Raw genomic sequence first — 21,216 nt, forward strand, 5'->3', positions numbered from 1 at the left:
AGTGCTGCACCTGCATCCCTTTCTTTGTTTACATGGTATGATTGCACACCTAATGGCAGCCTGGTTACCATCTACAGGAGCCATACTGCCAAGGGAGTAGGAACCAGAATTTTGTGGAACATACAGTTGTCTTTCCCTTGGGATCCTAGGATTTACACAGTTAGCAGGTTACACCTCATGCTTTCTCCACAGTCCAAATTGAGATGGCTAGAAAGAAATACAGCAAGATAACCTCTGCAGAGTTTTGCGGCCCCTCAACCTCCCTCCTACAGGTATCTCCATGGGAATGTAAAATCTGCCACATAGAAAACAACATTTTCCCTAATCTTTGTTTGGAATATTGATCCTCATGTGTAACATAAATAGCTGTAACTATAGAGTTACAAAAGTGATAAGATGGCTTAGTACCTAGACTAGTGTATACTGCAGCCCAAGACTGTAATTTTTTTTATCAAATGGTTCAGTTTTCTTGTGTAAGTTTGTAACAAGGAGCAAGCTTTAAATTTCACTGTCATAACAGATTCCACAATACACAATCGATTTCAAATGTTTGGGATCTAACTGTAGAGAAATTAAAGTATGGGTAGAAAAGCCAATGAAAGCCATGGGCTGAGTGCCTGGTAGACTCCATTTGGGGACTATGAGTGAGGATGATCAAATTAGAAATGATTACTTCCAGTTGGTCACAGTGAGCTGCTATAAAACCTTTTGTATTTTCTTTTTCCTATGAAAACAGCTCAGCTTCTTCTGGTTTCTACAGTCAACCTACATCCTTTGGCTTGCCCTTCAAACTTTCTGGACTATCCAGGTCTAAACAGAGATCACATTCTTCCAAAGATGAGATTTAAATCAGGCTGATCCCATTTCTTCCCTCTCACCCCCCGTTTATAATTTTATTTGCCATTTAAGAGGGAAGAAATGGATTTGCTAAGAACTAAAAGGCATATTCCCTTGGAGGATAAGTCATATGCAGTTAAGTTAAAATCTCACCAAATAGCTCAATTTACTTTGATATGTGTATTTATCTGTGTAAAATCCTGAACTACCAAATGCAGCAAACCAGAGTTTAAACATGAAAACAGAATTATTTTTTACAGTAAAAATTAGAGACTTTTTAAAAACATATCCATGGTCTGCTTAACAGCTAAAATCAAAGCCAAATGCCATGATTCTTGGCATAACATCGCACAGATTATTCCATGTAGTTATGGAAAACATAGATCTACTTTGCACTACTGGATTTGTTATACCCATTTGCTAAAAGTTAGATTTTTATATCTTGCAAAACAAGTTTTCCATTTAACGTTTGTCAGTTTCCTTTCTATGTGCTATAGAGAATACATTCTCCCTTTTCTTTCCCAAATGTAATTATGTAACAGTGAATGAAGTCAGATTTCTATATTATTTTAAAACCTCGTTTCATCCACTATGATTTTTTTTTAAAGAGAATGTATCACACCATGAAGAATCTGGAATCAAAATTTACAGAACACAAGGAACTTAGCAAAAAAGGAAAGATGTTCCAACTCTTCTTTCTACTAGCAATACTCGAAATTTTGCCACTACAATTTCTGAACGATACATATTCATTATTTGATGACTTTGCTACTATAAAGGATGACTACTATGGTATGCCAGATGACTGATCCTAGGAGATAGTATCATTACAATTTTCTGTATTGTCCAGCATCTCACAAAGTCGAAGCTCTTAATTGAAAATGTCAAGTTTTCTCCAGACAATTTGGCAGCACTTGGAGAGATGGCACACTTTTACTTCAACCTCTGTTCAGATAAAGCATTTATCAAAAAATACAGACATGCCTCCCTTCTGGTTTCCTCCACTTTATTTGTTCAGAAAGCAGCTGCCTTGGTATATATATTCACTTGGGGCCTGACTCAACAACAAATCAAGTTAATATAAAGATTCCAATTGACTTCACTGAACACCGGATGCTTAACATTCGAAGAATAGAATGTCTCACTGCTAAAAAAGTGAATTGTTATTTAATCCTTGAGGCCCCAATCAGGATCAGGACCCCCTTGTACTACTGGCTATACAAACATATCTGTCCAGGACAGCAGGTATCACTCATGCAACTTAAACTAAACAATGCTTAATTTAAACAAGAGAATTGTTTTCAGTTCATGCCTTTACCACACATATAAAACTTTGGGCAAGTGGTTAGTCACTTGGATTTCAGTTGCCACCTCTGGCCACAAACTGCCATCTTCACCTTACTTTCAATAATATGCATATATGTCTCTTGGACTTTTCCCATCCCCATACAGCAATAATGCTCTCTGCTCATGAAGCTTTCATTCTCTACCACAATTTACTGCCTACAAGAGGTGCTCTAACATAAATTGCACCCTATTATCAAAATTCTTTTCCATTGGTATCCCGGTTAGAATGCTATTTCTCAGGAACCCGATAATTTCAAAATAAGAACTATCTTCAAGTAAATAGAGATTCCATAATACTTACCGCCCTTCAAATCTGTGTTTTAAAAAATCAAATAATGCTTTTTGCATCATATCTGTCACCTAAAAGCAAATAAGCAACAAATTAAAACTCTGGGTATGAAATAAATACTACATAGTATTAATGACTTTGAAAAATTGGTTATTTGGTTTTTTAAGGATTATTAAAAACTTGTGACTCCTGGTGGCATGGTGTGAAAAGCACATTTACAATCTGTCAAGTATCAGAGGGGTAGCCGTGTTAGTCTGGATCTGTAAAAGCAGCAAAGAGTCTGTTAGTCTATAAGGTGCCACAGGACTCTTTGCTGCATTTACAATCTGAATACTTTAACTTCCCTTGTCTGAATTCTGATAAGCAAAAATATAAAATAAGAAAGCATTCATCCCATAGTCTCTTATATTTTTGCCTAATCTTCCTGTGGCATTAATCGATTCTGTTCAACATCATTCCCTCTTAATCCGAAATTGGAAACTAAAGACAGACTGTCTTTTACACATCCTGAAAATAGTCACTGACAATTACTTACCTCATATCCCTTCAAAGAAGGCCCCACTAAAACGACTGGTCGCATAGAAGGCACTACATCATAGGGAGGGATGTGCTCTGTCTGTATAAAGGGAAAACACTTTAAGAATCTCAGCATGCAGAGAGAATGGTATTAATTTACAACATAAGTAACTCTGAATTTCCAGCAGTGTCACAAAAGGGAGACTTGGGGATTCACTAATTTTTCGTTGCCTCTTCCTGCAAATAGACAGGCAGTACAAGAAGTGTGGTTTGAGGATTTCTGTTGAAAAAACTTCCATTTTTATCCCTTCCCTCTCTCACTATACAATTGGGAACTGGCCCTTTTCAAAACAGCCACACACAATCTGAGGGGTTAATGGTATGTGCTGTTTCTGAAAGTTGTTTTGCATGACCAACAGTAGGGCTGTGACATATGAGTAAGGACAGAAGGTTCTTCTCAAAATCCTATTAAGTCCATTATAAAATCTAAAAACTATTATTACCAAGGGGAGGAAGAAAACCAAAACCAAAAAAAGGGGAGAAGGATTGTCTAGCTCTTCTTTGATATCTGTCTCCTGCTTAATAAATCATAGTGACATCACTGTAAATTCCCATGGAAGTGCTTATATTCTAACTTCCATAGTCACACCCACAAATTCTAAAATATGTATTACCATCATTAGCAAATGAAATCACAGTAATGACTGGTCATGTTAGTATCTACAGAAAGTTTAAACAAACACAGCTGAGAACAGCATGCTCCTTCTGTAGGAAGCTCCTATCTGCTCTCAAGGAGAGGGGTTAGGTTAGTTACATACTATTTAATAAACTACTCACTGATGTATCATGCACAATTTATGAATGTTTGAGTAATTTTTCTTTAAGATATGTTGGTATAAATAATGCATGTCAGAAGACTGCCAAAATCATATAAATTAATATTCATGTAAAGAAGAGGAATCAAACAGTTTTGAACTAAACTGTTTGCACAAGACATCCCCAAGACTACCAAAACTGGCTTATCAGGCAACTTTAAAAATAAAATTTTGGCTGCTTTTTGTTTGTTTTAGGGGGAAAAAAAACACATGTTTCAAATTCACCAACCTGGAAAAAGTTTAAGAGGAAGTATGCCAGATCTATTTTTCAAAGGCCTAGTACATAGTACAAATACATCAGTCACCATCATGGGATATTGTCATTGTTAATTATTTCAGGACTCAACATGTCCCACAAGGTTAATCACAATAAAAAAACAAGGTAAAAACATTTTCAAAACACAAAAAACAGAGACAAACATTAATACAGCAACAGCACAAAATGCCACACAAGCAGCAGACTAAAGCAGTCTAAAACATGGAAAACACTCTTGTGGCTGAATCTTTTTTTGTTTTGTTTTGTTACATCTAGGTTCACCACATAATTGGTAACATAAGAAGAATGAATACCAGTGCCCGAGGCATCATAAGCATGTGAAGAGAACTTATTTACACAGGGCAGGATCTTACTTAAGATGTTTTGAAGAAAAGCCCTGTAACTATGTTGTGTAATTATGAAAATATACCCTTTCAACTTTTGTTACTAGGAATGTAAATAATCTGATGCATGCATTACAGTGACAATCCCTAAGAAAAATCCATAATAGGTCTGTAAATGTTTATGAGGTCAAGGTTAAAATGCAGTAGAGCTTTCTTATAAGGTGGTTGACTATCCACAAAAGCTTAACACTGATGCTATTAGTCAACAAGCTACCTAAAAATTAGGGAAGGTACAGAAATAACCTTGTTTGATGGAATACTGGTGTTTAAAATCTATATTGCAGCAACTCAGTTTATTTTTGCCTTTACCAGCTAAAATTAACTATTTTGTCAGCAGAAAATTAGTGAAAAAACTGTACAAAATTATTTGATGAAAGCATCAGTCATTAAAATTAATAAAGAGTTTAGGGGATCAATCCCCTACAATATCAGGTAACAAGCTACAGACATTTTCCCCTCTTAGGTCTCTGGTTGAAATCTGTCCCAGACTGGTGTTGGCAGAGATTTTACCATGGGATGGTTGTTAAGTGGTTTTTACTGTCTGAAATTAGTTGGGGGTGTCCATCCAGTTTCTAATAGACAACTGTCCACATGTTACAGAAAATATCCACCACAGCTGGAAATGATTCTGAGATTCTAATCAGAGAAGCCAAAGAATGAATAAGCATATAGAATCTCATCCCTGTAGCAGGTCCTTCTAGAGACAAAGGCTAAGCCTTGTGGAGAGGCTTACATTGATAGAAGCCAATAAAGAGATTCAGATGTCTTAATTTTGCATACTATTTGCATTTTTGATATGATTAATTAAAATATCATTCAGAACACAAGAAACTCCCATTCCATTCCAGGCATTCTATAATGGACTGAGAATAAGAGCCATGTTATTTAAGAAAATTATTCACTGAAGCAAGCAAAAGGACCTTTTTATGGGGGAGAAGAATACACTATTTTTTGAAGAAACATAAGAGGGAAGATAGAGGAGGAATTTTTGCACCACTAAGCTTGGATATATCCACAGAATTGGCAATACTGCGTATTGGCAGTACTTATAAGCAGTATGACAGTGTTACCTATGGAGAGAGGGTTGTAATTAAAAACTAAGGAAGAGACGTTAAGAAAAATTTGAGGATTAAAAAATAAAGTAGAAATATAGTAGCTAGCCTAGTATCGCAGCTGCTAAATATTTTGCTGATAGACAACGTATCCAAGCAGGGTTCATAGGCACACCTTGGAGTCCCAGTCAAGGGATGCCAACAGCATAATTCAGTAGCATCTTTGCTGGCCAGTTTTCGGACAGGCACTGGATCTAGAGAGGACCACCAGTCCCATTTCCAATAGTTAAGATGCTACAAGCTGATTGATGAGGAGAAGGCAAGAACATTGGGAGAGAATTTATATATGACAATAGGAAAAACTCACAGTAGACCGCCAAAACAAGTCTGCAGTTTTCCACTGGTCTTGCTCATCTGCAGATTTGGCACCTAGTGGATTAGAAGTTTAAATACTGACTAAATTTAAAATTGAAGGGTTTTTTTTTTGTAAGTACAAGTTGAGTATTTGATTAGATTTTAATAATAGTTTTAATAGACTGAATTATAAGTTAAAAAGCTTGAAAAAAAAGAGACAGACATAGAATAAGCATGCACTAGAAAGGTGCATTATATGGAGTTGTCAATGTTTTACTTCCTTGAATGTTTAAAGAAATTCCCATTGTGCCTATTATTCCATCAAAAAGGATAAGTACTGTAACAGTGTTTCACTGAGTCACTGACTGTACCTAGCATGTTTGTTTTAATGTATGGAATCAATCATCAGTTGATCTGTTTCTTCCTTAGTTCTAAAATGATTGTCTTGTATAAATTATGGTAATAATGCTAATGATGCCAGTGGCAGGATAAACACAGATCATGTCAATGTAAACTTACCGATTTCTGCTTCTGCTTAGCTACAGCAGCATGGAAAAGAAACAAAGAATAACAAAAGCATGCATGTTATTGGCTTGTCAAAGGACGCAGACAGTTAACAGGACTAGAAATGTGATGCAGTGCCGGTGAGCAGGTGGACAGACAGGAGCTTGGAAGTTGGTGTTACCTTCTTAAAGAAGGGCATTCTTTTCTCTTTGGAGTGGGGTGATGTTACACTGTTTGCACTGGGTTTGGGGGAGCGATGGTTTGCTGGAATATCATTTTCTTCTGCATCTAAGCCAGTGGCATCTATGTCTATAGCTATATACAGACAAACAGTTCAAAATTATCAGATCGTAGGGAGAGGAGAAATAGGTTAAAAAGAAAAACAAATGAAAATTAAAGTACCTGAAGTAAAAAAAATAAAAAAAATCAACCATGACTAGAGAACACAGTAAAAACTTAAAGGGAAAAATTTAAAGGTGCAAAACATTAGGATTAGAAAACACACAAGGCAATATCTGTAACAACTACTGTAACATTTTCTTCAAATTCCCTTTTACAGAATTAAATCAGACATCCACAGGTCTACTCTCACAAAACTGTTAAATGGTCAAGTTCTGCTCTTTGTTATGTTGATGCAAATCTGGAGTTCTTCAGTGGAGTTATTCTGCATTTATATCAGTGTAAAAGAACAGAATTTGACCTACAGTATCTGGATTATTTATTTATACATTTATTTTACAAAATTCTAGCACATTTTGAACGATCTTGAATTAAGATTTTAGTATTATGTACTTAGGATACTAAACACAGAAAATTTTTCTGTCTGAAGTTTTTAATTCCATGAGTCAAAATCTGCCTCAGATACTCAGTTACGCACAATTATCTGAGAGCAGAATATAGTTGGCACTACCTTTTAAAATCACGTTATTTAAATAAAAAATGTACAGTAGGCATAAGATACATTCAGTAGAAATAATAAAACACATCTAATGTTAATGAATGGTAAGGGGAAGAAAGAAAGCCTAGTTATCATGGAGGCATGCTGAATTCTGCTGAAAAGATCAAGTGAGGAAGCGGGGAGGGCAAGATGGACGTGGCAACATTAAACCATTGCTACTCCAGCCCCTTCTCCAAAAGAAAATCAAATCCATCAGACAGAGGGGGCAGCATAAATATATGGTGCACCCTACCGCAAGTTAGTGATTAATGACAATGTAAACAATAAAAACATTAATGGACTTAGTGTTAAATGGTTTCTAGAATGCAAAGGAGAATGAAAAATCGAGCTCTCCTCAGTGTATGGCCAACAGAGGTCTGCTAGCTATATCTGAAACAAAGTATCCTAGGCTTTTTCAGGCACCCTCACATAGAGCAGTCTACCCTACCACAATCTTGGGTATTATGTTAAACTTGTCTCCAATGAGCACCCTCCACTGCTGACAAATGGACACAGGGAATTAATCCACAAAAATTGTGTATCCCTATCCTGGGAAGATCTTACCTACCCTCTGACAGATACCTTGAGATTCTGTCTCTCTCTAAAACAAACAAACAAACGTCAGAAACACTTGTATAAGGCAGTACACTGAACTGAATTAATTCAAGGCCTACAAGGTCCATTAGTGGTAGAAGTGTAGACTTTAGCTAAAACCATAAACGATCACCTTGAGTATTACAAATCCACCTCCATGCTGCTGTTTTGTGGGTGGGACAGCACTGATCCATGCAGCAGTATTAAACACCAAGTTATCTGACTAGTAAACAACTGGATCAGCCAGTCTACATGCAGCTTCTGATTTAAGAGTTACTTGGGACAGTCATCTCTTCTATGTGAGTAACACACATTTTCTCCTTATCCATGTAGCCCAGTATCCCGTCTTCTGACGGTGGCTGCTCCCAGGTGCTTCAGAATAGGGCAATTAATGAGTGATCCATTCCCTGTTGTCCAATCCCACCTTCTGTCATTCAGAGGCTTAGGGATACCCAAGCATGGAACTGCATCCCTGACCATGTATAGTTCTCATTCAATAACCTCCAAGAGTCTTATTGAAGTACATCTTCCTGACTAGAAACTTTAAACATGGCCTCCCCAGAAGATCATCTGACATCACTCTGATTCCACTATAACAGCCACAGAAAAAAAACCAACAGTATTTTCCTCCAACATTTTCCCTCCCAAATTATAAACAGCAATTATTATTTGTATAATAGAGCTGCCCAGATCCTAGTCTTGAGTTGAGGGAGGAAAGAAGATACCACCAGCTGCTACACCCACTCCTATGCAAATTACTCTGAGTGCGTTTAACTAAATCACCTACACCATTGTGATAAAGACATATTTTCAAAGAGAATTAAGATGAATTTTTCTATAATACAAGGCATCTGTAGTAAATGAACAGCCAGTGAGTAAGTAGTAAAATATACTCCTTACTGCATAAGTAAATCCAATGGCCATCTCAAAAACATACAGGCTTTGATGTTCCAAGACTCTTCAGGAAAAGCAAGGGGATTACCAGAGATAGGGAGGGATAGCTCAGTGGTTTGAGCATTGGCCTGCTAAGCCTAGGGTTGTGAATTCAATCCTTGTGGGGGGATCTTGGGCAAAAATCAGTACTTGGTCCTGCTAGTAAAGGCAGGGGGATAGACTTGATGATCTTTCAAGGTCCCTTCCAGTTCTAGGAGATATACCTATCTCCAATGATGATAAAATATTTCAAGCTAAAAACTCCCCTCCCCTCAAGAGTCTTTCAGTTTTGCAAAATTAGATTTTTTTAATCTGACAAATTAGCTTGTTGGTTTTGTATTTGTCATTTTAAGGTTGTGTTCTTTGCTTTCATTTTTCTTCTTTGATCTTCTTCATGTTAGTCTCTCTTCTTCAACAGTAGTTATTATTGCTGTTCTAATGTACTTGGTCATCATTATGATTTTGGGTCTTTATGTCTGGTCATCCTATTCAGTTGCCATCACATTTATTATGTAGGCTATGAGGCTTGCATGGACTGATTAGACTGGTCCAGAAAGACACAGTATCTCATTTTTCAGTATTTGTTCATTTTGTTTGGCGTTTGTTTTTTGCACTGCAGGTTTAAATTAGTCAGCCTGGTAACATACTGGTTTTTTTTCAAAATTGAAAAGTGAAATTAACTCATCCTAGTTCCCATTTCTGCACATCATGGAATTAGTCCATAGTTTGGTACAGGTGTCAATCTCTCCCAGGCAGAACGCCTGGCAACAGAATAGCAGTAGTGTTGCAGGTCAGAACTCAGGTGCAATTATGAGAGTGGAATAGAGTGATATACATGGTGCTTGTCCACTGCCATACCTAACTAACGCACTACTATCAGTTCCCCTTAGTATATTTTAGACAAAAATATGCAAAAACAAAAACATTGGGATACACCAGCAAGCAAATATTCACTATTCATGACTATGTTCCCCAAGCCTCGATATGGAGGTGTCAAGCATAGAAAAATTACTCTCTTGCAAATACGGCTTCCTGAAAGCTCTGTTTATAGGAATGCTTAAATATAGGGGAGTGGACCATGTTCTCAGAAGGCTCAGTACGGAGGAAAATACCAGCTAAGTTGGGGCTCCTCCACACACCCATGCATGTTTTTGATAACCAGGTTGGCTCATCTCTGTCTCAAATTATCTCTCAAGTAATCATTCAATTTTCTGGCTACATTTTCAGTTCTTTTACCACCAAATTCTGTAAAACATTCTGTGAGCATTAAATGAGATATTTCAAATAAATGGAAATACATTTGCTAATCTATTGTACAAATATTTTTAGTATACAAAGTGTTTCATCCTGAAATATCACTTACCACTACAGACAAAGCCCAAGTGCTATAAAACTATACACAGATCACACTGCCTACCACCAAAATGCTTGGGGTGGAAAGTGGAAGCCTTAACAACACACACTGATACAGTTTAGTGTCCTCATACAGCAAAGCACTTAAGTATGTACTCAAATACTGTTGAACAACTTTTTCAGTTGAAACATCAAAGTAGGGAACTGAAGTGAAATTCGCTAAAACATCAGGCTTACCACTACTACTATTACAAAGCCATGTCTACACAGGCAAGAAACGTGTGTTTTTCAATCAAATTATCTTATTTCATAATTTGATCATTTTAGCTGGTTGTATTGTAGCCTAGGCTCCAGTGAAGCTAACTTGATGGGAAAACAAACTCTTTTTGCTTGTGTAGACAAGACTAAAGAGTGACATGAGGTTCTTATTGATTGCAAGTACTATGTACCTCTGTTTTTTCACTCATCCAAAAGATGAAACATCCAGCAATACAGTATCCCTTAACACAGTGCTAGGTCTTTAATAAATTTCTAATTGCTTAATTTAGTAGTTAAAATTATACAAAAATATTTTAGGAAGTTTAGGTATTTGAATATAAAATAAATATTTATTTTCAACCAACTATAACAATGAAAACTCTCTCTCTCTTTTTTTTTTTTTGGCACACATACTCCTTAGGATTCTGTTCAAGATAACCGGTCATGTCCCAGTTTCCTTAAATTAAACTAGCTATTCTTAGCATGCTGGTGCAACTCATAAGTGCAATTGCTTAATGCGTCTTGAACCTAACCTAAACTAAGTTCAAATGTGCCTGTTTGTGCTCTAAATGCAAAGAAGCATTTATTAGAAAGAATTCTGCATCAAAAAAGTAAAACAAATCTATAAGAATTGAGTCATGATCTGCTTTGTAAAACCTAATAAACTGTGCAAATAAAAGCTCCTGATGTTATACAATTATGTAGTTTCTGGTAGGTTTGCAGGACCCTAAAGATATTCCTGATTCATCTCAGCACCATCTTCCTTCCGGTACTTGAAGATTATCCTTACTCATCATTGCTCAGGAGAAAAGTTTGACTGTCTTAGTATAAAACAGCAACAGCTGACAAGTGACACATTTTTAGAAGGGCACAAGTTCTGGAAAGGTTTAATTTCACCTTATTTTTCCAGCCTAATTCCCACCCCCACTCCCACCACCATGATTTTATAACATAAATCATAGTGAAATCAAGACAGCAGTTGAATAGATTTGATAACAACTATATCACTGCATGAACTAGCCAGGTAGAGGCAATAATGAATTTGTCCAATTCCCTCATCGCCAGAACAGACGCAACCCAGTCTCACATGACAACACAACCACCTGCCACTGTGCCAAAGATGACTAAAAGTTAGGAAGACCTTTTCTCCAACTCAGTTTAAAATGTATAACACAAAGTAGTGTAAATCTTAAAGGACCAAACACACAATTCTATAAACAGGTTGTCTAAAGACTAGTGACCTACTTACCAGATGATGGAGGTGTTGATTTTCTGGAACTAGGGACTATGTCACCCAAACTGGATGATGAATTTCCTCCTGATTTACTAGAGTACAGCAAGAAATCAGTGTTAAAATCCTAGAGTCTTATCAGTAGTAAATCAAGAATGTATTCATTATCTCGCTTTCAAACTATCAAATGGGTCACTAACAAAGACATGCAGTATTCCTGATCTCAGGGTAAATTTACACTTTAAACAAAATGTATGCACACTTTGGAGACTGAGTGATTGCACATGTCAATTTGTTTCCATATTGGTTCAGTTTTAATGCCTAACGATTTATTCTGCTGGTAGTTATATCTACTAGGAAGATATACCTACTTTCATTGTGATCTTAATATGAACACTTTTTCAGTAAATCCCTTGGACATACACATTAAAATTTTTGCCTTCATATACTTTCTCTCAGAACTGCTGATAGTAGTACTCAAGGAAGGAAAAATATTGTCTTCAAAAGCACACACAACAATTAATCATCACTATGTGGAACTAGTACCTTTGGCAAATGCAAAGTTGGAATATGCACAGCTAGGGTGACCAGGTGTCCCGATAAAATCAGGACCATCCCGATATTTAACCCTTTGTCCTGCGTCCCGATCAATGTACGATCAGGACGCTGTTTGTCCTGATATTCAGGTAAGGAAGCAAGTGGGCGGGAGGCACTGACCTGTGGGTGCTCCGGGGCATGAGCACCCATGGGGAAAAATTGTAGCCAAGCTCCCTCCTCCTCGCCTCCTTCTCTCCCCCAACTCCCCAGCGCACCACGTCCCCACTCCTCCCTCCCCCAGCACTTCCCGCTGCCTAACAGCTGTTTGGTGGTGCTTAGCGCTTTCCAGGAGGGGGGAGGAGCAGGGACATGGCGCGCTCAGGGGAGGAGGCAGAGAAGAGGCAGGGCTGGGGTGGGAACCTGAGGGAAGGGGTGGAATGGGGGTGGGGCAAGGGCAATGCAGAGGCAGGGGGTGAGCAAGCACTCACCTAGCAGAGGGGAAGTCGGCGCTGTATGGGTGAGTGGCAGTCGGGGGGATGAAGAAGCAAGCCGCAGGCGGGGCGAGGGAGGTGAGGTGAGGAGGAGAGTGGTGGGTGGGGGACTGAGGAGGGATGCAGCAAGCCAGCGGCAGGCCGGGGGATGAGGAAGGGCATGGTGGGGGGGAGCAGAGAGGGGTGGGACCTGGGGCAGAGTTGGGGCAGAGCAGGGGTGGGGCTAATGACACCCCAATGTGTCCCGATATTTTAGTGTGGTGATCTGGTCACCCTATGCACAGCTCAAAGTTTTGAATATAAATGCCTCTTCACCAGATTTACACTTCTTATGGTATTTTCTTGGGCTTTCCAATGGTCAATACGTGTTACTGCTCACTTCTTTTTAAAATGTTCAAATAAGCTAATAATCAAAACAAAATAATCCAAAACTCTGATGGAAAGAGTGTGTGTGTGTGTGTGTGTGTGTGTGTGTGTGTGTGTGTGTGTGTGTGTGTGTGTGTGTGTGTGTGTGTGTGTGTGAGTGAGTGTGAGAGTGAGAGCGAGCACGCATTACAGGTGAGAAATGTTCCTTTTCTCCAAAACAGTGTAAATTACAATAGTATCCCTATTATACAGAAACTAAGAATCTCCAGAGATGTTTCTGGAAGCTTATTAATTATTGACAAAACAAGCACTTGCCTCAAATAGAAACTAGATTCACTCAGTAACAATATCAAGAAAATAAATTTTATTTACCTAGAAAAATAGAACTAACTGGATAACTGCTTTATGATTCATGGTACAACCCCACCAATTGACAGAGATTAGGAAAAACATTCCCCTATTAGCAGTTTGCGCTAATTAGCAGTTTGTCCTATATTTAGTACAGGATTTCTTGCATCTACTTATGAAGAACCTGGTAGTGAATAGCATCAGAGACAAGATACTGGATTATGGACTAATAGTCCAAGGCAATTCCTAAATGTTTATGTAAAAGAAAAAAGATGGGTACATTTCCTTAGGGCTTTAGTCTTCTCCAGCATAAAGCTTGTAGAGAAGAACATTTCCAAGATGGACATGAAAATAATATCTGCAGAATAACTGACTGGTTAAAATAGAACTTTAAGATTACCTTTGTTGGGAACCAAGGGTTAATCTGCAATACCAGCTTTTTTTTTTTTTTTTAGCATAAGGTGGATCAGTAACTGGAGCCTGACACTCTATAACCCCCACTTGGAGTTTGTCAGCTGGAGTGCCAGACTGTAGGTGATCCTACTCAAGGGACAACAACCACAATGACTGCCAGATCCCTCTGACACCATTTCCTGGCACACTTGGAGTCACGGGTAGGGAGGGATTGGAGTAGAAACTCTTGCTGAGGCCAATATCGAGGCTTTTACATGGTGTGATCTGGACAAGCAGTTTATGGGGGAAATGATGAGCTAGGGCTACTCAGTGGGAGGGGGCAGCCTAACTCAGAGAGACAGTGAGACAAACTAGTGTATAGCAAGCCACTTTGGGCTTTTTTATTTTTGACTCTGGGCATTTTCATGCAGTTACATCTGTTGTTTTTTTTTTAATCCCGCTTGACTCTGGAGCTGCCCCCCCCAAAACTAAGCCCCACTCACTGTTATAACACAACCCTCCACCCCCATCATGACGCCATGACTCTCGCACTGCCAGCCACCCCTCCTCCCCTTTTTTGGTGCCATTTTAGGACCAAGCAGGCTTAGTTTTGGGTGGTTTTCCTGGCTGGGAGCTGCAAAAGAAAGAAGCAAAACAGCTCAGCGAATCTCTGATTATCTCTCTGTAGTGATGTGGTGTGGTTCCCTGCCACCCCGGAGAGAGACGAGCCCCAGCTAGCCTCCCTACACTCCCGCTCCTCGCAGGGGGAGTCTTTTTGAACTCCAGTGAGAAAGTTGCATGGGTCAGGCAGTTCCAGTTCTATAGAGACTGTGTCCAGTGTGGCAGAGCGCCGATCCACTGCCAACTACAGCCAGCCAGCTGAGACCTCCACAGGACTCTAGGCCAGGCAGCATGTGAGCCTGGTAGGAGTCAGGAGAGGAGGACCCTGCCCCTCCGAGGTGTGAAGACACATTAAGGGAACTGACTTTGTTTAGGCTGGCCAACATTCACAGCTTTGTGGCACACAGCTCAGGACTCAATCTCAGCATATCATTTTCCTGGGAAGGTGCCAGGGAGGGAGCCGGGGGTTGGGAAGAGCTGTGAGTGTTGGGGGATTTGTTGGTTAGTGTTGAATACTTTTTAGTTAACCCTAACCCTTTCCTTCCCCAGATCCTATTTTCCTGCTCCCTATAAAGTCCCCTGTGTTACATTGTTACTTTTTGGTGTGGAATTTCATTGCTGGAGTTTGGGTTGATGTACTTCATTGTTTCTTGTGTACTGGACTTTATACTTCTTGGCCATTAGCAGCATTATTCATTTTCCCAAGGGACAACACCCTCAGGCACAGTAAGGAGCCATCTTGGGTGAAGGCACTGGGCATCACACAAAGAACCCAGGACCCACTCCATCGGAGGACAGGAGAGAATCCACTCCAAGTAGGAAGCACCAGGGAGGAGGGGTTACGACTCTAAAATGCAATAGGCTTTCTGATAAACAATTCTCAATCCATTCTAAACATTCACATTCAGTAGATAGAGTAAAACTGTAAGTGGTTACAGTCATGTTTTAAGTGACAAGCACAGTACTCAGCAGGGTCTGAACAGAAACAAATGCACTTTATACATGTTTACAAAAAGCCCAAATACAAGCTAAGAATTCTCAAAGGGAAGATGTCTCTAATCCAGACTGAGAAAGTGTTAGAAGATAAGACAGTTTTTGAGTAGAGCAAATAAAGGGTTTATTTGGTCCTGTTTACACTAAACCACAGAAGTGGTCCATTTGGATTTGTAGATCTTTCTGGTAGATTCCTCCTGAGAAATTAGGACTTCAGAAGTCTCATCTGAGATATCTAGCTAACTAGTTTGTGCCTCTAGGAGCCATGCCAAAAAGAGATCAAGAAATGAATTTTAGAGACTTGGTCAGTAATGGCAAGACTTTCAGCCTCATAGGATTGGCCTCCACCATCTCAGACAGGAAAGGTAACTAAATCTAACTTGACCATTAGATGACAATGTGGCCACCTCATGCAGAAGTGAACACATCAATGTTCACTATAATTTGCACAAAGGACTTACATATGCCACCTGGGTGTCACAAACTGTCCTTGAACCATCATTAAGTTAGTCTTGGATGGCATGACAGACAGATATCAGCAGACACTTCCTCAGTGTCTGTCCTGGAACTATGGAAGCCTCAGGGTAATATAATTAACAATCTTCTGTGGCAGTGTGCCATGGTACTGCAAACATATTACAACTGACCACATCCTGATTTTAGTTAAACCAGGGTAAATCCAGAGTAACTTTACTTCCCTCAGTGAACTTATCCTGGATTTACTTTGGCTTGACTTGACTGAAATCAGAATTGAGCTCAACATTTGAACACTTGTTGACTGTTGAATTTTCCCTTCCCAGTTCACATCATGCTACGCTTAGGTGTCAAGAGGGCTTTAATTTGAACCACGACTAACAGGGCCCTTGTGTTGTTGTTGTTACTAATTTGTATTCCTGTAGTGCCTGTAAGGTCTAGGAATGAACCAGGACACCACTGTGCTATGGTACAAACACAAAACGAAAAGAGCTTACAATCTTCTTATAAGACAAGAGACAACAGATGGAGACAAACAGGAAGGGAAGACAAGGAAACAATAAGGCAATATGGATCAACATGATAGGCAGTGGACCAGGAGTTCAGTCACTGTTAAGGGTGTGGGTTTTTTTTTGTGGGTGGGGGGTTGGTAGACATGGAATAGGAGAGTTTCAAGAAGGGTTCTGAAGGACATATGTTAGCTTTGTGGATTTTCATGGGTACTGCATATATCTGTCAGGAATAAGATGGAACTTGGAGTAATTTTTTTAGTAGTTTATACATGTACCATTATGGAAACCTTTACTGGCAGAAACATTTAATCACAATCTAATCTAGAACCAGGTGTGTTAGCAGTATCTCCAGGTCCACAGGGCATGCATTTCCAAAACATCTATAGCATCCACCTTTGAGTCCTTGAAAGCTTCTCAGACAGCTCAATTTAATCTATCTTCTTATTAAAAAAAAAAACAGGAGACTTCAGGTCCTCAGGGGGAGGGTCATTTCCTTCTCTTCCAAAGACTCCCAGGATGTTGAAGCACTGCTCCTGGACCTTTCAGACCACACTGGTGCCAGTTTCTGACAGACAAGCTTCTGCCCAGTGAGAGAACTACACTCACACCTGATTATCTCTAAGACTCCTCCTTCAAGGCTTTTCATGCTGACTTAGCTCTGGATTTAAGCAAGTATCACAAGCTATTTGCCCCAATATCTGATAGCTGAAGGGGATTCCCCGGAGAAGATCCATTGTGCATCCTTGCCAAGGCATTACAAACACAGTGAATGCACAGTATGCTGAGTACACCAGGTACTCATTGGAAATATTTGAAGCCACAGGACTATTTTCCATATCTACAAAAGAAAAATGGACACAAGACAACATGCCTGGATAGCAAAGATAACAAAACAAAACTCAAAATGAGACCCAAACTAAAAGATAACACAAGAAAAAGGGAAGAGAGAGACAACAGTAAGAAGTTTATCACTACTGCTTGGTTCTTTGAAACCTTGGTGTGCTGTCAGACCCTTTCAAGAAATATCTTTTTAAATTTAAATACAGTAACAAGGTAAATTCAGCACTGCTACTAGACCTGAAAAGTACATGCAACAAAGCAATCGAAGGTGAATTTAACAGCTGCAAAACTGGCACACAGCATTATCTGAGAGAAGCTTAGAATCCTGCCTGCAGAGAGAAGAAAAGTGAAGAATGGCAGCTACTGGCCACTGAAACAACTGAGTAGGTTGATTCTCCCTCTACTGAGGGGGCTGTTCAATGCACTCAGAACTTTATGCAATGCAAATTCCAATTTGCCATGTGCGGGGACATAAGAGCTACAAAGAGATGATCAGTTCTAGGATGTACCTCTGGAAGAGTCTTTTTTATATTTTCTTCATCCGGCTGCATGATTGACTGGCTGCCTCCAAATGAAGTGAGATTCAGATAAAGGCTAGTTTAAACCCTGAAATTTCTTAAGAACCATGTGGTATTTTAACCATTTGACTCCCATTAACTTTTTAACCTGCATCTGAAAATGTAGGTGAAAGAGGTTACATTTCCACTGCAAATATTAATGCAGTGTCCTCTTACCTGAGACTGAATTTATCACTGGTATTTTTTTCAGATATGAACAATAAAATAAGTATACCACTCTAAGATAGCAGCAATGCCAGTCAGAACTTCAGGAGAATGAAGAGCTTTAAAATCAGGAAGGGACAAATCCTTTGGTCAACACCAGGCTGGTGTGCTGAAGAGCTCTATGAGGTTTTGAGGGAATGAATTCTCCCCACTCAGGACTGTGGAGTTACACAACAGTTATTCCATGGCCACTGCTGCTACCTTACGTCTACAGTTGCCTGTGCTCTCACTGCATTCCTGATCCTCAACAATGCTTCCCTTAATAGAGCACAAAGGGCTTCTGTGGCATTCATCTCCCCTCCATGGTCTCTACAAACCTACCCACAACTAGTGGGAACACAAGTTTTACTGCAATTAGGGCCCTTTATACCTGAGAAGGGATGAGTGGTATTTGCCCCCAGATCTGTTGACATACTTATGGAGGATAAATTCTGCTCTAGATATACTACAGTAGATACTGTATCTTGCAGCAGCAAGATACTGAGGTATACTTGGAGGTACTGTATGTTTAATTTTAGGCAATGCTGAACACATAGTCAGACCTCAATGATAAACAATAGGCACACAACATCCAACATAAAAATGTGCTGTAAAAGTTGTACTGATAGAGAAAAACATTTTGGAAAACAAGTGGACAAGTATGTATAATCTAAGGTAGGAATGCATTTTCCTTGAGAAAAAAGTATTTCCAGAAGTGCAGATTCTGATTTCAGTTCATAAGTCTATCTCACCATTCTCTGTGAATTCTAAAACTAGTGTTGGAAATTATTAAATAATTATAAAGCTGTGAAAGCAAATTACAAAATGCTAAGAAATTCAGAGAGTCTGATTTCCAATTGCAAGTAAACTGCACTTTTGCACACCATATTTGCATACACAGATACCAATTTGCATTTGCAGTGGTGATATCTGAAGTTAGGTATCTTGTTGGCCTGATCTATGTTCAAGTACCCAGTTTGCACACACAACTGTATACGTGCATACAAATTGGATGCATACAATTGTGAAAACTCATCTCTGAAAATCAAACATGCAAAGTTAAGGCTGATCAGGGCCGGCTCCAGGCACCAGCTTATCAAGCAGGTGCTTGGGGCGGCCACTCCAGAGCAGGGCGGCACTTTCAAGGATTCGGCGGCAATTCGACGGAGGGTCCCTCACTCCTGCTTGGAGCAAAGGACCTCCCGCTGAATTGCCGCAGATCACAATCGCGGCTTTTTGGGGGGGGGGGGGGGCGGGGGGCGGCTGCGTGGGGCGGCAAAACCCCTGGAGCCGGCCCTGAGGCTGATAATATTTTTAACTCACACCATAACAACAATTTTCCTTAAATATATTTGATGCATATTAATTGAATATTCTTGATTGTTTCATGTCATAGTTTGTTTGCCTGTGTTTATCTATTTTATGTATTTCAAGAGTGCCCATCACAGTATTAACTTTTAAGGAAAGCTAAATTACAGAATGAGTTTTGGATGAATTCATATTTTAAAACATTTTGTGAACTTTTAGGTTAAGACCTTGTTAGCTAAGATTCAGCACCAGTGATATCTTTACATGACTTACTTGAACACCCCTGAAATTAAGAATTCACACTGGAAATGCTGACATCACACATAAAGATATTTTAAAATTTGTCTTTATTTTTATTACCTGGAGTAGAATTTTCCTTGCTTTGCCCTTTGTTCATGCTGTATCCTCATGTTTTCTAATTTGACTGGACTTGGTATGAATCCTATTTCACAGCCTTCTTTTACCAACCGTCCTATCCACCAGTCATTGTTAAACTTCTAAACATATAAAGAAATGAAAATAATATTATTATTGGCTCATTTTATTCCCCCCCCCCCATTTGGAGTCAGTTCTTTTTTTGTACAATTCCTCTCCAGTTAGTCACTGCACTAAATTATTATGACTATGAAGAATAATCATAACTTGCAATGGTATTTTAATTGTTTGCATGTATGCACAAACTCTCTCCCAGTCTTCATGATTCTCCAGGAATTTGAGTTCCCTTTCACCTCTCCAACTTCAACCCTTTCCATTTTACAGGTTGTTCTCTATGCTTTTCAAATATCAGTGTTCCTCCTTTTCTCCCATCTTGTCTCTCTCTACAGTGGACAGTAGATACTTCTTCCATTCTGCTCCTATCACCAGTAACACCCTCCCTAACTTCTTAACACTTCAAAGCCTGTCTCTAGAGGCTTATTTTTCCTGGACGTAGCCCATGACTTCCAACTCTTTACCTGGCATATAAAACTCTACTCTGTAAAAATCACCCTATGCTCCATCATGTGCTCTGAGACTTTGCCATTCCCTCCCTCCTTATACCTGATCTATCACATTTACACATGCTATCTATATGGTATATTCTAATTGGATTAATTCAAACTGGAACAGGTACAGAGGAGGGCTACTAGGATGATCCAAGGAATGGAAAACCTGTCTTATGAAAGGAGACTGAAAGAGCTTGGCTTGTTTAGCCTAATCAAAACAAGGCTGAGGGCAGATATGATTGTGCTCTATATATATCAGAGGGATAAATATCAGGGAGGGAGAGGAATTATTTAAACTTAGTACCAATGTGGACACAAGAACAAATGGATATAAACTGGACAATAGGAAGTTTAGACTTGAAATTAGATGAAGGTTTCTAACCATTAGAGGAGTGAAGTTCTGGAACAGCCTTCCAAGGGGAGTAGTGGGGGCAAAAGACATATCTGGCTTCAAGACTAAGCTTGATAAGTTTATGGAGGGGACAGTATGATGGGATAGCCTAATTTTGGCAATTCATTCATCTTTGATTATTAGCAGGTAAATATGCCCAGTGGTCTGTGATGGGATGTTAGATGGGTTGGGATCTGAGTTACTACAGAGAATTCTTTCCTGAGTGCTGGCTGGTGGGTCTTGCCCACATGCTCAGGGTTTAACTGATCTCCATATTTGGGGTCGGGAAGGAATTTTCCTCCAGGGCAGATTGGCAGAGGCCCTGGAGGTTTTTCACCTTCCTCTGCAGTATGGGGCACGGGTCACTTGCTGGAGGATTCTCTGCACCTTGAAGTCTTTAAACCACGATTTGAGGACTTCAATAACTCAGACATAGGTTAGGGGTTTGTTCCAGGAGT

General features: G+C 39.4%; 1 protein-coding gene across 9 annotated transcripts in view; it reads right to left on the bottom strand.

Annotated features, from left to right (window-relative positions):
• The window catches only part of CACNB2 (calcium voltage-gated channel auxiliary subunit beta 2), a 424,293-nt gene that overhangs the window by 41,984 nt on the left and 361,093 nt on the right, over positions 1–21,216 (bottom strand). For 6 of the 9 annotated variants that reach the window (XM_039524806.1, XM_039524808.1, XM_039524811.1 and 3 more), the window contains 5 exons: positions 19,745–19,881; positions 11,759–11,835; positions 6,616–6,749; positions 3,009–3,089; positions 2,486–2,544 (listed from right to left, as the gene is read on the bottom strand). In XM_039524806.1, coding sequence (XP_039380740.1) covers positions 2,486–2,544; positions 3,009–3,089; positions 6,616–6,749; positions 11,759–11,835; positions 19,745–19,881 — 488 coding nt within the window. Of the gene's footprint in view, positions 1–2,485; positions 2,545–3,008; positions 3,090–5,943; positions 6,006–6,449; positions 6,470–6,615; positions 6,750–11,758; positions 11,836–19,744; positions 19,882–21,216 lie in introns of all 9 variants that reach the window. The other 3 variants (XM_039524809.1, XM_039524813.1, XM_039524807.1) reach the window with 2 other exon arrangements.

The sequence above is a fragment of the Mauremys reevesii genome, linkage group 2 (assembly GCF_016161935.1).
Source record: "Mauremys reevesii isolate NIE-2019 linkage group 2, ASM1616193v1, whole genome shotgun sequence".
Taxonomy (NCBI): Eukaryota; Metazoa; Chordata; order Testudines; family Geoemydidae; genus Mauremys; species Mauremys reevesii.